Source organism: Mixophyes fleayi, chromosome 1 (genome assembly GCF_038048845.1).
Source record: "Mixophyes fleayi isolate aMixFle1 chromosome 1, aMixFle1.hap1, whole genome shotgun sequence".
NCBI lineage: Eukaryota > Metazoa > Chordata > Amphibia > Anura > Limnodynastidae > Mixophyes > Mixophyes fleayi.
The window spans coordinates 120,469,987-120,486,706 of NC_134402.1; the positions used below are offsets into that span (position 1 = coordinate 120,469,987).

At 40.3% G+C, this 16,720-nt stretch overlaps 1 protein-coding gene across 3 annotated transcripts in view; it reads right to left on the minus strand.

The window, feature by feature from the left end:
• Positions 1–2,710: 2,710 nt before the first annotated feature.
• LOC142141483 (uncharacterized) overlaps positions 2,711–16,720 on the minus strand; it is a 46,369-nt gene continuing 32,359 nt past the window's right edge. For all 3 annotated transcript variants that reach the window (XM_075200026.1, XM_075200009.1, XM_075200017.1), the window contains exon 10: positions 2,711–3,013. In XM_075200026.1, coding sequence (XP_075056127.1) covers positions 2,819–3,013 — 195 coding nt within the window. In that variant the 3' untranslated portion in view covers positions 2,711–2,818. The remainder of the gene's footprint in view (positions 3,014–16,720) is intronic.

Here is a 16,720-nt window from a genome sequence, read left to right on the forward strand (position 1 = left end):
ATAGTATAAAACTGTATAGAACAAGTCGATGTGCCACAAAACGAAGTCTCAATCAACCAAATAGGTGTAGAGAATAACACTCAGGTAGTAGCGGTGAATCAGATAGAGAAAACAATTAATAGCACTCTGGAGCACCCACACCGCACCAGTATATATTGTGCGTACTGGATTAAAAATCTTTAAAGCTTATCTGTGGTTATAGATGATGTCTCCGTAGATCAGATTAGACCTTTCCACCACTTTGGTATAATGGAACGGATATTTCACTCAATACATACAGGATCTGGTACTCAATGATGTCCAGGATTGTAAAATGGAAAAAACTTTCATAGTGTGATACTGTATACCAACATATTTATTTCATAGACAATACAGATTTACACTTACATAATAAATAAAATTAAAGGCTTATCTGGGTATCTCTGATTGTGACCATCACAATTGCAACACTCTCTGGAGCAAGCCAGCTGGAGTCCAAATGTTAGGGATTATAATCACGCCACCAAACAGCAGGAGGGAAAGTCAACCAGATTCCCAAGATGTAATATCCTCTTTCCTCTACGCGTTTCGTCTCTTAAAAAGACTTCATCAGGAGGTATGACAATATTAGTCGCACTCGATCACTGATTTAAATAGTATGCGCCTCACCATCTTGCGCATGCGCACAAGTGGCGTCTTTCGGCGCTCAGCGTCAAAACGTCTGGCCCACGTCAGTCATGTGATCCGGATGTAAAAAAAACCTTTACTGAACACACAAAAGTGATACATAGTACAATGTGCTTAATACTCACACTTTGTTGCCCAAAACATGTCTTAACAATACAATTGAAAGTCCACATTCTGAGAAATTAAGAGTACAGATTTTAGCCCTGGCAAAAAATACATGTACAGATGGAGATATGGTGGCTGATGATTTACACTAAGTGGAGTTAGAGAACCGTATATACTGATTTATTATTTTTTGGATTTGAATGGGAGAAAGCAAATGCAACGGTGGCAAAAGTACAAAATCCTTCATTAAGACAGCTCGCTGGAACCTTTGGCCAAAATTGGTGACAGTTGTGAAGGGATCATTAGAAAATAGACTGGACAAGAATGTTAATGCTATAAATAGTAATGTAGGAGCAAAAACATCTCAAAATTGAAATTATTTTACCTATTTCACAATTTTTAATTAAATCCAAAACCATTTGTGATTTTTTGTCAAAACCAAAACACGAACATGTTTTAGAACCAAAACCACATCCAAAACCAAAACATGGGGGTCAATGCACATCTATAACAGTTATGTAATTGTGCTTGTAAATTATATTTCTTTATACACATAGGGCATGCAGGGAGGCTGGTGCCATATAGCAATGAGGAAAGATTGAGAATTGGGTGGATAGGACATCAAACATATCCCAAATGGATAAAAAAATTAAATCAGAGCTAGATAATCAGAGCAAATTCCAGTGAGCAGCCACTGGGATAACAGTAACTTAGTGAGTTACTATACTTCATAAATTTAAAAATCCTTGCAGATGTTTGGTCCTCCTAAAGCGGCAAATGGTATTCATATGCCAGTGGCTGCTCCATGTAGCCATCTTTCCTGGGGCTTCAGCTGATGGAAGGTTAGTAAAATGTATTCAGTAGGTGGTAATGTAACTTTAATATACATTTTTATGTTTAAGTTGTATTGGACTAGGGTCTGAGCATCCCCAGCTTCTTCATGTGTACTCGGTTTTTAATTGGGGATAGCATGAACTGTAGACAGTCCGTTCATTGTACCAGAGTACCAGAGATGAGAGTTCTGATCTTGTGCAAGGCAATGATCTGTTCACCTGTGTGATTATGTTAGTGAGGACAATGTCATGAGGTGAGGGTGAAGATAGAGAAAAGCAGGAGGTCACAGACAGGTTCCACAAACTGCACTGAGCAGTGATGTGGAGCTCATGTCAAAGTGATGCAGAAATATTGTAGGATCCAAAAACCTCTATATGAAAGAACGTACATACAATTTGTATATCCAACTTGTTTGTGTCTAGTTATACTTTAAGTACTTAGAATTATTGTTTTTCAGTCACGTTAATATTACTAAATCAAAGTTTTATAACAATGAGCGTATTTTGCATTACCTTGTTAAACTGATGATTTATGACGACTATTTCAATTCTATGTTTTACTATATCTTACAGTGGGGAGAATAAGGATAGAGGACTTAAATGACTAAAAAAAAAGAGATGCCCTTTTAGACATTAATCATGTGCTTAGATTTTATTATATTTATTAAAACATTTGATAATTGTGGATAACAAGAATCTTTTCCTCTGCCTACATTTGTAGAATATGCAATGAATCGTCAAAAGGATAGCTTTATAAAGTCACTAACATTTTATTCACACATTTCCTACTACTGGGACACAAATACTTCTCAAAAAAAGGTAAAAAAAACGGACTGGTTTTAATCAACTCTCAATACAAATTGTCAGGACTGATTTTTATGAGAGAGGCCATGTTTGTTGGGATAAAATAACTTGCCGATCTGATCTGTTAAATAGCTTTTGTCCTATCATTACCCACATTCAATCAATAGACCCTCAAGGAGGAAACATGTCCTGAAACAAACCTTTTTTTATTGTGGAATTTATTTGAACAAACCAATTGTGTTATGCTGAAAAATATATTAAAAATCTCAACTGTGTGAAAAAACGACAACACACTAAATAGATTTTGTCATATCAAAATTATTTATTTGAAAACACAATAAAAATATATCTGCATAAATAGCAATATAAATAAAATTCTGTAAACTTTGGAAGATTTAGTGAAAGTGAGTTTAGATTTCATTCACTTCCTTTTTCATAATTTTGTCTTCGGAAAGTGGTGGTATAAGGTGAACAAACTCCAAGAGGTTCAGGAAAATTCCTCTGTTAAAGGGATTATAAAACTTTCCGCTCTCATCCATAAGGTAAGTATACTTTTTCACATTTATTCTTTCATTTGTTGTTATGTTCACAGCTGCCATATATACCTGAAAATATAAAGTGATAAGTAATCAAATATTCCTTCCATTCAGATATAGACAGTGTGATTCTACCTGAATAAGGCATTAAAACACTGTAAAAGGAAGCTCGACTTTATGAGTGAAACGCGTTGGATTTCTAGATTTACCCTACTCTATACCGAGATCCCACTGTGCCTCTCATCTATTTAACTGTTCATGCATTCGTTAATTTATTGAGCCTTCTCCCCACTAGCCGGCACATCGCGCAGAGGAAGAGAGGCAGAGCACATCACCCACCCACTTATTGGATATAAGAGAAGCCAGCTTCTCCCTTAAAAGACTTTGTGACAAACTGTCTGTGACAGGCATATCCGCATATACTAATTAGCTCTTCATCACCCGCACATCTTGAAATACGGAGAAAGAAAATAAATCACTTTCTATAATTCCTACAAGCAAGCAGGACACTACTTACTTCGTCTGTCAACTATATTAAGAACTGATTGGAATATATTATATATTGTTCTAGTACCTCGATGATCGAGTGGTAAAAGGATTCCTGTTTACAGCTTTTCTGAATTAACCTGACAAGATATTGGAAAAGCCTTGTGCGGGTTATGGTAGCTGTCTACCTGCAGAACTGTAAGTCATCTTTTCATATATTCAAACCATCTTATGCTAAAGAACTACATACTGTGTGTTATATATACCAGAGTGAATTACTCTGATCATCACACTGTTTGCTATATATACTGGAGTGAATTACTCTGATCATTAGCACCTACCTAAGGATCATTTCAATATCTGACAATTAGTCTCTTATTTTAGGACTACCCGGAACAAAAATAATGACTTTAAAATTTCAATCATGAGACTTCAGTAGGAATTCATCATCATCAATGGTTTTGTGCTCATTTTATCTTCAACTTTAATGTTTATTTTTATACATTACTGATTTTGAAGAAATCTCAGTAATTTGTTATCCACAGTTCATTTGTTACCCCCAATTGATTGTCTGTTGTTAATATTTCTGGCCAGAATCAACTTATCTACGGATTATGCTTTGATAATAAGTGTTTCTTTTATGTAACTGTTTGTACATTACTATCACATAGCAACTTTTATTTGTCTATTAAAACACTGTACATCTATGTCTTCTGTTCAAAAATCCACTGTGGAGTGATATAGTGAAGAGTACTTAATGTAGCGCCGGCAGACATGTCTGTCTGCACATGCGCAGCAGTGTCCCCGACTGCTGGTGAGAGACTATATCTCCCGACAGGCCAGTGAACTGGAAGAGCCCACGCACAAAACAAATTATCATTAAGGCAGTTGGGGGGAAGATCTGATCCAACTAAAGAGAGAGAGAAAGGGAGCAAGAAAGCAACTGGCTGAGAACGGAGTATATCCCTTCTATATTGCTTGGGAGCCAAACAGAGGGAGTGAAAACACAGGAAAGAGACCCTCTGAGCGTACTAGACGCCTAAAAGAGGAGTGGAGCGAAGTCTGAGAAGAGGAAGTAGCAGTATCTATTTGACCCCTGTATACAGAGGAGCCATATTGGTAAATAGGAGCTGTTGGTGAGGGGAGTATACCCCTGTCAGTTTTTTGAAAGTTCAAATGGAGGACTGGAGTAAAGGAAATACCCCAGAGTAAAAGAGGGAGGCACAGTGGGAAGAAGGAAAAGACCTTTTAAAAAGAGAGAGACAAATGGAGTCCTGTCTGGAAAAGGTCATCTTTGACTAAAGGGCTGATCGTTATATGGAGCGGTAACCTCTTATTATTTTTTTATTGATTTACCAGGACAGTGTGTTGTACCAGTAGTCAGTTAGGGACTAGGTAGGGAGGCCTGAAGATTGTAATATTAAAGAACGCTTTTGCTGGACTGAGGTGATATTAACAAGGGATTAGTGCAGGGACAGTTGGTTGGTTAGGCAGCAGAGACTAAATTATATGTATGAGAAACTGCACAGGCTACTTCACTATCTTTTCAGCCACATCTAAGAGAAATTTATAAACCTGCGGTGTGAGGAGCCTATGATATTGAAGTGACTATATGGGAGAGAGGATGAAATCCAAAGTGTAAACATATGTTCCTTTAATGGTGAAGAAAGTGAAGTCTACTATAACTTCAAGTGAGATATTGTGATACTGGGTGAAATCCACAGCAATAAATTTGAAGCAGCAGGACATTTATTTGTGTTATTGGCTGTTAAACTCTTGGTTAACTAGAGACATAGAAGGAGAGGATCATATTAAAACTACATTCTGAAAAAAATTCATAATCATTTATGTCTATTTATGTTGTTGAATGTATTTCATACTAATTGTTTAATATTAGTTATATTTGCCAGAAAATCGTAGTTAAGCGAGGTACCTCTTAGTTGTAGGGAGGAAAGAATATATATGTATGATAGTATAGGTATTAGATAGTACTATTTATCATTTATATACAATTGTTTGTTTAAACTACAAATTACATTTTTGATTCAAGATACAAGAAAATCCCTTTAGAAATGTATACCTCGCTAATAAATGTACCAGTATAGCTTCTAAATATAATTTCTGAGTAATATTACTCATTTATGTGTGCCTTTGGGCCAGTGAAGGTCAGCGGAGGGTTCCCTGGTCTCCCTCTGGTGTTGCTACCAACAGGACACTACCCCACAAAGACCCTTCGGTAATCAGACCAAGGTGGAGGCACTGTGCGATCCAGAATACAAAGTACTGAATTCATTTGGAGACCACACACACAAATTAATGTATACACCCTAACCGGGACAAGGGGTGTTACAGAAACAAAGTCTTGCAGTATGTATACACAGAGGGCCTGATTCATTAAGAGACTTAATCCCTATTCTGATTAAAATCGCTCTACGTATGCCCAAAAATGAACCATACGCCAGAGAAGGCAGTAACGTCCAATTCATTGTCAAACACAAAGGACTATTAGTATATCCTACAATTTCAGGGGCGGAGGAAAAAATGTTGTGTGTATGTTCCTTGCAGGATAATCCCACCCTTTCAAGCACCTGTTATGGCCTATAAATTGATTTGAGCAGCTTCCACTTTTGTATTTGTCTGAGAGGCATGTTGGTGTCAGTAGCTGAGAGGGGGTACTGGCACTGAATTGCTGTTTGGAGGCTTCTGGGTTACCTCTTTGGTAAGTTGGCTCTCAATTTAAAAACACATATGTATGGCCCAAATATATGGGACTCTCATTGTTTAGAGTAGGACCATCCTATTAGCAAAAGCGCCTTGGCGTGGCGGATGGCTTAAACATACATTTGCAAATGTGTGCAACAAAGACTTTTGCATTTTTTTCTACAGTAGAAATGGCAGATCTGTTGCTGGCTATAGCAGTGTGCTGGGGGAAAAAATGTTGTGTGTATGTTCCTTGCAGGATAACCCCACCCTTTCAAGCACCTGTTATGGCCTATAAATTGATTTGAGCAGCTTCCACTTTTGTATTTGTCTGAGAGGCATGTTGGTGTCAGTAGCTGAGAGGGGGTACTGGCACTGAATTGCTGTTTGGAGGCTTCTGGGGTACCTCTTTGGTAAGTTGGCTCTCAATTTAAAAACACATATGTATGGCCCAAATATATGGGACTCTCAGTGTTTAGAGTAGGACCATCCTATTAGCAAAAGCGCCTTGGCGTGGCGGATGGCTTAAACATACATTTGCAAATGTGTGCAACAAAGACTTTTGCATTTTTATCTACAGTAGAAATGTCAGATCTGTTGCTGGCTATAGCAGTGTGCTGGGGGAAAAAATGTTGTGGGTATGTTCCTTGCAGGATAACCCCACCCTTTCAAGCACCTGTTATGGCCTATAAATTGATTTGAGCAGCTTCCACTTTTGTATTTGTCTGAGAGGCATGTTGGTGTCAGTAGCTGAGAGGGGGTACTGGCACTGAATTGCTGTTTGGAGGCTTCTGGGGTACCTCTTTGGTAAGTTGGCTCTCAATTTAAAAACACATATGTATGGCCCAAATATATGGGACTCTCATTGTTTAGAGTAGGACCATCCTATTAGCAAAAGCGCCTTGGCGTGGCGGATGGCTTAAACATACATTTGCAAATGTGTGCAACAAAGACTTTTGCATTTTTATCTACAGTAGAAATGGCAGATCTGTTGCTGGCTATAGCAGTGTGCTGGGGGAAAAAAATGTTGTGTGTATGTTCCTTGCAGGATAACCCCACCCTTTCAAGCACCTGTTATGGCCTATAAATTGATTTGAGCAGCTTCCACTTTTGTATTTGTCTGAGAGGCATGTTGGTGTCAGTAGCTGAGAGGTGGTACTGGCACTGAATTGCTGTTTGGAGGCTCATGGGGTACCTCTTTGGTAAGTTGCCTCTCAATTTAAAAACACATATGTATGGCCCAAATATATGGGACTCTCATTGTTTAGAGTAGGACCATCCTATTAGCAAAAGTGCCTTGGCGTGGCGGATGGCTTAAACATACATTTGCAAATGTGTGCAACAAAGACTTTTGCATTATTATCTACAGTAGAAATGGCAGATCTGTTGCTGGCTATAGCAGTGTGCTGGGGGAAAAAATGTTGTGTGTATGTTCCTTGCAGGATAACCCCACCCTTTCAAGCACCTGTTATGGCCTATAAATTGATTTGAGCAGCTTCCACTTTTGTATTTGTCTGAGAGGCATGTTGGTGTCAGTAGCTGAGAGGGGGTACTGGCACTGAATTGCTGTTTGGAGGCTTCTGGGGTACCTCTTTGGTAATTTGGCTCTCAATTTAAAAACACATATGTATGGCCCAAATATATGGGACTCTCATTGTTTAGAGTAGGACCATCCTATTAGCAAAAGCGCCTTGGCGTGGCGGATGGCTTAAACATACATTTGCAAATGTGTGCAACAAAGACTTTTGCATTTTTATCTACAGTAGAAATGGCGGATCTGTTGCTGGCTATAGCAGTGTGCTGGGGGAAAAAATGTTGTGTGTATGTTCCTTGCAGGATAACCCCACCCTTTCAAGCACCTGTTATGGCCTATAAATTGATTTGAGCAGCTTAGACTTTTGTATTTGTCTGAGAGGCATGTTGGTGTCAGTAGCTGAGAGGGGGTACTGGCACTGAATTGCTGTTTGGAGGCTTCTGGGGTACCTCTTTGGTAAGTTGGCTCTCAATTTAAAAACACATATATGGCCCAAATATATGGGACTCTCATTGTTTAGAGTAGGACCATCCTATTAGCAAAAGCGCCTTGGCGTGGCGGATGGCTTAAACATACATTTGCAAATGTGTGCAACAAAAACTTTTGCATTTTTATCTACAGTAGAAATGGCAGATCTGTTGCTGGCTATAACAGTGTGCTGGGGGAAAAAATGTTGTGTGTATGTTCCTTGCAGGATAACCCCACCCTTTCAAGCACCTGTTATGGCCTATAAATTGATTTGAGCAGCTTCCACTTTTGTATTTGTCTGAGAGGCATGTTGGTGTCAGTAGCTGAGAGGGGGTACTGGCACTGAATTGCTGTTTGGAGGCTTCTGGGTTACCTCTTTGGTAAGTTGGCTCTCAATTTAAATACACATATGTATGGCCCAAATTAATGGGACTCTCATTGTTTAGAGTAGGACCATCCTATTAGCAAAAGCGCCTTGGCGTGGCGGATGGCTTAAACATACATTTGCAAATGTGTGCAACAAAGACTTTTGCATTTTTATCTACAGTAGAAATGGCAGATCTGTTGCTGGCTATAGCAGTGTGCTGGGGGAAAAAATGTTGTGTGTATGTTCCTTGCAGGATAACCCCACCCTTTCAAGCACCTGTTATGGCCTATAAATTGATTTGAGCAGCTTCCACTTTTGTATTTGTCTGAGAGGCATGTTGGTGTCAGTAGCTGAGAGGGGGTACTGGCACTGAATTGCTGTTTGGAGGCTTCTGGGGTACCTCTTTGGTAAGTTGGCTCTCAATTTAAAAACACATATGTATGGCCCAAATATATGGGACTCTCATTGTTTAGAGTAGGACCATCCTATTAGCAAAAGCGCCTTGGCGTGGCGGATGGCTTAAACATACATTTGCAAATGTGTGCAACCAAGACTTTTGCATTTTTTTCTACAGTAGAAATGGCAGATCTGTTGCTGGCTATAGCAGTGTGCTGGGGGAAAAAATGTTGTGTGTATGTTCCTTGCAGGATAACCCCACCCTTTCAAGCACCTGTTATGGCCTATAAATTGATTTGAGCAGCTTCCACTTTTGTATTTGTCTGAGAGGCATGTTGGTGTCAGTAGCTGAGAGGGGGTACTGGCACTGAATTGCTGTTTGGAGGCTTCTGGGGTACCTCTTTGGTAAGTTGGCTCTCAATTTAAAAACACATATATGGCCCAAATATATGGGACTCTCATTGTTTAGAGTAGGACCATCCTATTAGCAAAAGCGCCTTGGCGTGGCGGATGGCTTAAACATACATTTGCAAATGTGTGCAACAAAGACTTTTTCATTTTTATCTACAGTAGAAATGGCAGATCTGTTGCTGGCTATAGCAGTGTGCTGGGGGAAAAAATGTTGTGTGTAAGTTCCTTGCAGGATAACCCCACCCTTTCATGCACCTGTTATGGCCTATAAATTGATTTGAGCAGCTTCCACTTTTGTATTTGTCTGAGAGGCATGTTGGTGTCAGTAGCTGAGAGGGGGTACTGGCACTAAATTGCTGTTTGGAGGCTTCTGGGGTACCTCTTTGGTAAGTTGGCTCTCAATTTAAAAACACATATGTATGGCCCAAATATATGGGACTCTCATTGTTTAGAGTAGGACCATCCTATTAGCAAAAGCGCCTTGGCGTGGCGGATGGCTTAAACATACATTTGCAAATGTGTGCAACAAAGATTTTTGCATTTTTATCTACAGTAGAAATGGCAGATCTGTTGCTGGCTATAGCAGTGTGCTTGGGGAAAAAATGTTGTGTGTAAGTTCCTTGCAGGATAACCCCACCCTTTCAAGCACCTGTTATGGCCTATAAATTGATTTGATCAGCTTCCACTTTTGTATTTGTCTGAGAGGCATGTTGGTGTCAGTAGCTGAGAGGGGGTACTGGCACTGAATTGCTGTTTGGAGGCTTCTGGGTTACCTCTTTGGTAAGTTGGCTCTCAATTTAAAAACACATATGTATGGCCCAAATATATGGGACTCTCATTGTTTAGAGTAGGACCATCCTATTAGCAAAAGCGCCTTGGCGTGGCGGATGGCTTAAACATACATTTGCAAATGTGTGCAACAAAGACTTTTGCATTTTTATCTACAGTAGAAATGGCAGATCTGTTGCTGGCTATAGCAGTGTGCTGGGGGAAAAAATGTTGTGTGTATGTTCCTTGCAGGATAACCCCACCCTTTCAAGCACCTGTTATGGCCTATAAATTGATTTGAGCAGCTTCCACTTTTGTATTTGTCTGAGAGGCATGTTGGTGTCAGTAGCTGAGAGGGGGTACTGGCACTGAATTGCTGTTTGGAGGCTTCTGGGGTACCTCTTTGGTAAGTTGGCTCTCAATTTAAAAACACATATGTATGGCCCAAATATATGGGACTCTCATTGTTTAGAGTAGGACCATCCTATTAGCAAAAGCGCCTTGGCGTGGCGGATGGCTTAAACATACATTTGCAAATGTGTGCAACCAAGACTTTTGCATTTTTTTCTACAGTAGAAATGGCAGATCTGTTGCTGGCTATAGCAGTGTGCTGGGGGAAAAAATGTTGTGTGTATGTTCCTTGCAGGATAACCCCACCCTTTCAAGCACCTGTTATGGCCTATAAATTGATTTGAGCAGCTTCCACTTTTGTATTTGTCTGAGAGGCATGTTGGTGTCAGTAGCTGAGAGGGGGTACTGGCACTGAATTGCTGTTTGGAGGCTTCTGGGGTACCTCTTTGGTAAGTTGGCTCTCAATTTAAAAACACATATATGGCCCAAATATATGGGACTCTCATTGTTTAGAGTAGGACCATCCTATTAGCAAAAGCGCCTTGGCGTGGCGGATGGCTTAAACATACATTTGCAAATGTGTGCAACAAAGACTTTTGCATTTTTATCTACAGTAGAAATGGCAGATCTGTTGCTGGCTATAGCAGTGTGCTGGGGGAAAAAATGTTGTGTGTAAGTTCCTTGCAGGATAACCCCACCCTTTCATGCACCTGTTATGGCCTATAAATTGATTTGATCAGCTTCCACTTTTGTATTTGTCTGAGAGGCATGTTGGTGTCAGTAGCTGAGAGGGGGTACTGGCACTAAATTGCTGTTTGGAGGCTTCTGGGGTACCTCTTTGGTAAGTTGGCTCTCAATTTAAAAACACATATGTATGGCCCAAATATATGGGACTCTCATTGTTTAGAGTAGGACCATCCTATTAGCAAAAGCGCCTTGGCGTGGCGGATGGCTTAAACATACATTTGCAAATGTGTGCAACAAAGACTTTTGCATTTTTATCTACAGTAGAAATGGCAGATCTGTTGCTGGCTATAGCAGTGTGCTGGGGGAAAAAATGTTGCGTGTATGTTCCTTGCAGGATAACCCCACCCTTTCAAGCACCTGTTATGGCCTATAAATTGATTTGAGCAGCTTCCACTTTTGTATTTGTCTGAGAGGCATGTTGGTGTCAGTAGCTGAGAGGGGGTACTGGCACTGAATTGCTGTTTGGAGGCTTCTGGGGTACCTCTTTGGTAAGTTGGCTCTCAATTTAAAAACACATATATGGCCCAAATATATGGGACTCTCATTGTTTAGAGTAGGACCATCCTATTAGCAAAAGCGCCTTGGCGTGGCGGATGGCTTAAACATACATTTGCAAATGTGTGCAACAAAGACTTTTGCATTTTTATCTACAGTAGAAATGGCAGATCTGTTGCTGGCTATATCAGTGTGCTGGGGGAAAAAATGTTGTGTGTAAGTTCCTTGCAGGATAACCCCACCCTTTCATGCACCTGTTATGGCCTATAAATTGATTTGAGCAGCTTCCACTTTTGTATTTGTCTGAGAGGCATGTTGGTGTCAGTAGCTGAGAGGGGGTACTGGCACTAAATTGCTGTTTGGAGGCTTCTGGGGTACCTCTTTGGTAAGTTGGCTCTCAATTTAAAAACACATATGTATGGCCCAAATATATGGGACTCTCATTGTTTAGAGTAGGACCATCCCATTAGCAAAAGCGCCTTGGCGTGGCGGATGGCTTAAACATACATTTGCAAATGTGTGCAACCAAGACTTTTGCATTTGTTTCTACAGTAGAAATGGCAGATCTGTTGCTGGCTATAGCAGTGTGCTGGGGGAAAAAATGTTGTGTGTATGTTCCTTGCAGGATAACCCCACCCTTTCAAGCACCTGTTATGGCCTATAAATTGATTTTAGCAGCTTCCACTTTTGTATTTGTCTGAGAGGCATGTTGGTGTCAGTAGCTGAGAGGGGGTACTGGCACTGAATTGCTGTTTGGAGGCTTCTGGGGTACCTCTTTGGTAAGTTGGCTCTCAATTTAAAAACACATATATGGCCCAAATATATGGGACTCTCATTGTTTAGAGTAGGACCATCCTATTAGCAAAAGCGCCTTGGCGTGGCGGATGGCTTAAACATACATTTGCAAATGTGTGCAACCAAGACTTTTGCATTTTTATCTACAGTAGAAATGGCAGATCTGTTGCTGGCTATAGCAGTGTGCTGGGGGAAAAAATGTTGTGTGTATGTTCCTTGCAGGATAACCCCACCCTTTCAAGCACCTGTTATGACCTATAAATTGATTTGAGCAGCTTCCACTTTTGTATTTGTCTGAGAGGCATGTTGGTGTCAGTAGCTGAGAGGGGGTACTGGCACTGAATTGCTGTTTGGAGGCTTCTGGGGTACCTCTTTGGTAAGTTGGCTCTCAATTTAAAAACACATATATGGCCCAAATATATGGGACTCTCATTGTTTAGAGTAGGACCATCCTATTAGCAAAAGCGCCTTGGCGTGGCGGATGGCTTAAACATACATTTGCAAATGTGTGCAACAAAGACTTTTGCATTTTTATCTACAGTAGAAATGGCAAATCTGTTGCTGGCTATATCAGTGTGCTGGGGGAAAAAATGTTGTGTGTAAGTTCCTTGCAGGATAACCCCACCCTTTCATGCACCTGTTATGGCCTATAAATTGATTTGAGCAGCTTCCACTTTTGTATTTGTCTGAGAGGCATGTTGGTGTCAGTAGCTGAGAGGGGGTACTGGCACTAAATTGCTGTTTGGAGGCTTCTGGGGTACCTCTTTGGTAAGTTGGCTCTCAATTTAAAAACACATATGTATGGCCCAAATATATGGGACTCTCATTGTTTAGAGTAGGACCATCCCATTAGCAAAAGCGCCTTGGCGTGGCGGATGGCTTAAACATACATTTGCAAATGTGTGCAACAAAGACTTTTGCATTTTTATCTACAGTAGAAATGGCAGATCTGTTGCTGGCTATAGCAGTGTGCTGGGGGAAAAAATGTTGTGTGTATGTTCCTTGCAGGATAACCCCACCCTTTCAAGCACCTGTTATGGCCTATAAATTGATTTGAGCAGCTTCCACTTTTGTATTTGTCTGAGAGGCATGTTGGTGTCAGTAGCTGAGAGGGGGTACTGGCACTGAATTGCTGTTTGGAGGCTTCTGGGGTACCTCTTTGGTAAGTTGGCTCTCAATTTAAAAACACATATGTATGGCCCAAATATATGGGACTCTCATTGTTTAGAGTAGGACCATCCTATTAGCAAAAGCGCCTTGGCGTGGCGGATGGCTTAAACATACATTTGCAAATGTGTGCAACCAAGACTTTTGCATTTGTTTCTACAGTAGAAATGGCAGATCTGTTGCTGGCTATAGCAGTGTGCTGGGGGAAAAAATGTTGTGTGTATGTTCCTTGCAGGATAACCCCACCCTTTCAAGCACCTGTTATGGCCTATAAATTGATTTGAGCAGCTTCCACTTTTGTATTTGTCTGAGAGGCATGTTGGTGTCAGTAGCTGAGAGGGGGTACTGGCACTGAATTGCTGTTTGGAGGCTTCTGGGGTACCTCTTTGGTAAGTTGGCTCTCAATTTAAAAACACATATATGGCCCAAATATATGGGACTCTCATTGTTTAGAGTAGGACCATCCTATTAGCAAAAGCGCCTTGGCGTGGCGGATGGCTTAAACATACATTTGCAAATGTGTGCAACAAAGACTTTTGCATTTTTATCTACAGTAGAAATGGCAGATCTGTTGCTGGCTATAGCAGTGTGCTGGGGGAAAAAATGTTGTGTGTAAGTTCCTTGCAGGATAACCCCACCCTTTCATGCACCTGTTATGGCCTATAAATTGATTTGAGCAGCTTCCACTTTTGTATTTGTCTGAGAGGCATGTTGGTGTCAGTAGCTGAGAGGGGGTACTGGCACTAAATTGCTGTTTGGAGGCTTCTGGGGTACCTCTTTGGTAAGTTGGCTCTCAATTTAAAAACACATATGTATGGCCCAAATATATGGGACTCTCATTGTTTAGAGTAGGACCATCCTATTAGCAAAAGCGCCTTGGCGTGGCGGATGGCTTAAACATACATTTGCAAATGTGTGCAACCAAGACTTTTGCATTTTTATCTACAGTAGAAATGGCAGATCTGTTGCTGGCTATAGCAGTGTGCTGGGGGAAAAAATGTTGTGTGTATGTTCCTTGCAGGATAACCCCACCCTTTCAAGCACCTGTTATGACCTATAAATTGATTTGAGCAGCTTCCACTTTTGTATTTGTCTGAGAGGCATGTTGGTGTCAGTAGCTGAGAGGGGGTACTGGCACTGAATTGCTGTTTGGAGGCTTCTGGGGTACCTCTTTGGTAAGTTGGCTCTCAATTTAAAAACACATATATGGCCCAAATATATGGGACTCTCATTGTTTAGAGTAGGACCATCCTATTAGCAAAAGCGCCTTGGCGTGGCGGATGGCTTAAACTTACATTTGCAAATGTGTGCAACAAAGACTTTTGCATTTTTATCTACAGTAGAAATGGCAGATCTGTTGCTGGCTATAGCAGTGTGCTGGGGGAAAAAATGTTGTGTGTAAGTTCCTTGCAGGATAACCCCACCCTTTCATGCACCTGTTATGGCCTATAAATTGATTTGAGCAGCTTCCACTTTTGTATTTGTCTGAGAGGCATGTTGGTGTCAGTAGCTGAGAGGGGGTATTGGCACTGAATTGCTGTTTGGAGGCTTCTGGGGTACCTCTTTGGTAAGTTGGCTCTCAATTTAAAAACACATATGTATGGCCCAAATATATGGGACTCTCATTGTTTAGAGTAGGACGATCCTATTAGCAAAAGCGCCTTGGGAGAGAGGATGAAATCCAAAGTGTAAACATATGTCCCTTTAATGGTGAAGAAAGTGAAGTCTACTATAACTTCAAGTGAGATATTGTGATACTGGGTGAAATCCACAGCAATAAATTTGAAGCAGCAGGACATTTATTTGTGTTATTGGCTGTTAAACTCTTGGTTAACTAGAGACATAGAAGGAGAGGATCATATTAAAACTACATTCTGAAAAAAACTCATAATCATTTATGTCTATTTATGTTGTTGAATGTATTTCATACTAATTGTTTAATATTAGTTATATTTGCCAGAAAATCGTAGTTAAGCGAGGTACCTCTTAGTTGTAGGGAGGAAAGAATATATATGTATGATAGTATAGGTATTAGAGAGTACTATTTATCATTTATATACAATTGTTTGTTTAAACTACAAATTACATTTTTGATTCAAGATACAAGAAAATCCCTTTAGAAACTTATACCTCGCTAATAAATGTACCAGTATAGCTTCTAAATATAATTTCTGTGTAATATTACTCATTTGTGTGTGCCTTTGGGCCAGTGAAGGTCAGCGGATGGTTCCCTGGTCTCCCTCTGGTGTTGCTACCAACAGGACACTACCCAACAAAGACCCTTCGGTAATCAGACCAAGGTGGAGGCACTGTGTTCGATCTGGAATACAAAGTACTGAATTCATTTGGAGACCGCACACACAAATTGATGTATACACCCTAACCCGGGACAAGGGGTGTTACAGAAACAAAGTCTTGCAGTATGTATACACAGAGGGCCTGATTCATTAAGAGCCTTAATCCCTATTCTGATTAAAATCGCTCTACGTATGCCCAGAAATGAACCATACGCCAGAGAAGGCAGTAACGTCCAATTCATTGTCAAACACAAAGGACTATTAGTATATCCTACGATTTCAGGAGTGGAATGAGGAGGGAAATGGGCATATGCATGTAGTCAATGTACAGTAAGGGCGTGCCAAGTCTGAGCACATGCAGAAGAGCCTGATTCAAGCTATGGGCATCTCTAAGGTAAGTGATTTTCAGTTGTATCACTTTCTATTTACATTTGCTATGTGGCTGAGTGCAAGCTATTGTTCTCTGTTATTGCTAATTTGAATTTCCTAATTCTCCCTGCAATCATAACTTACATATATATTGTGCATTTTATTAGTAGCTCTTTTATAAGCCACTTTGTATTTTAGGTTAAGTGGTCCTATAAGGAGCAGAATTGCATTACCTTAAAGACTGTACTTTATTACGAAAGGTACAAAATGTTCTCCCTTTCTAGTAATAACAATTTGGTGGGGATCCCTAAAATGCTATCACTGGGAAGGGAGGATATTTAATTAAACTCTTACTTTATGACTACTGTAATACATAATACTAGGCTATTATTGAGACCAACTCAATATGAAAAAGCAGACCAATA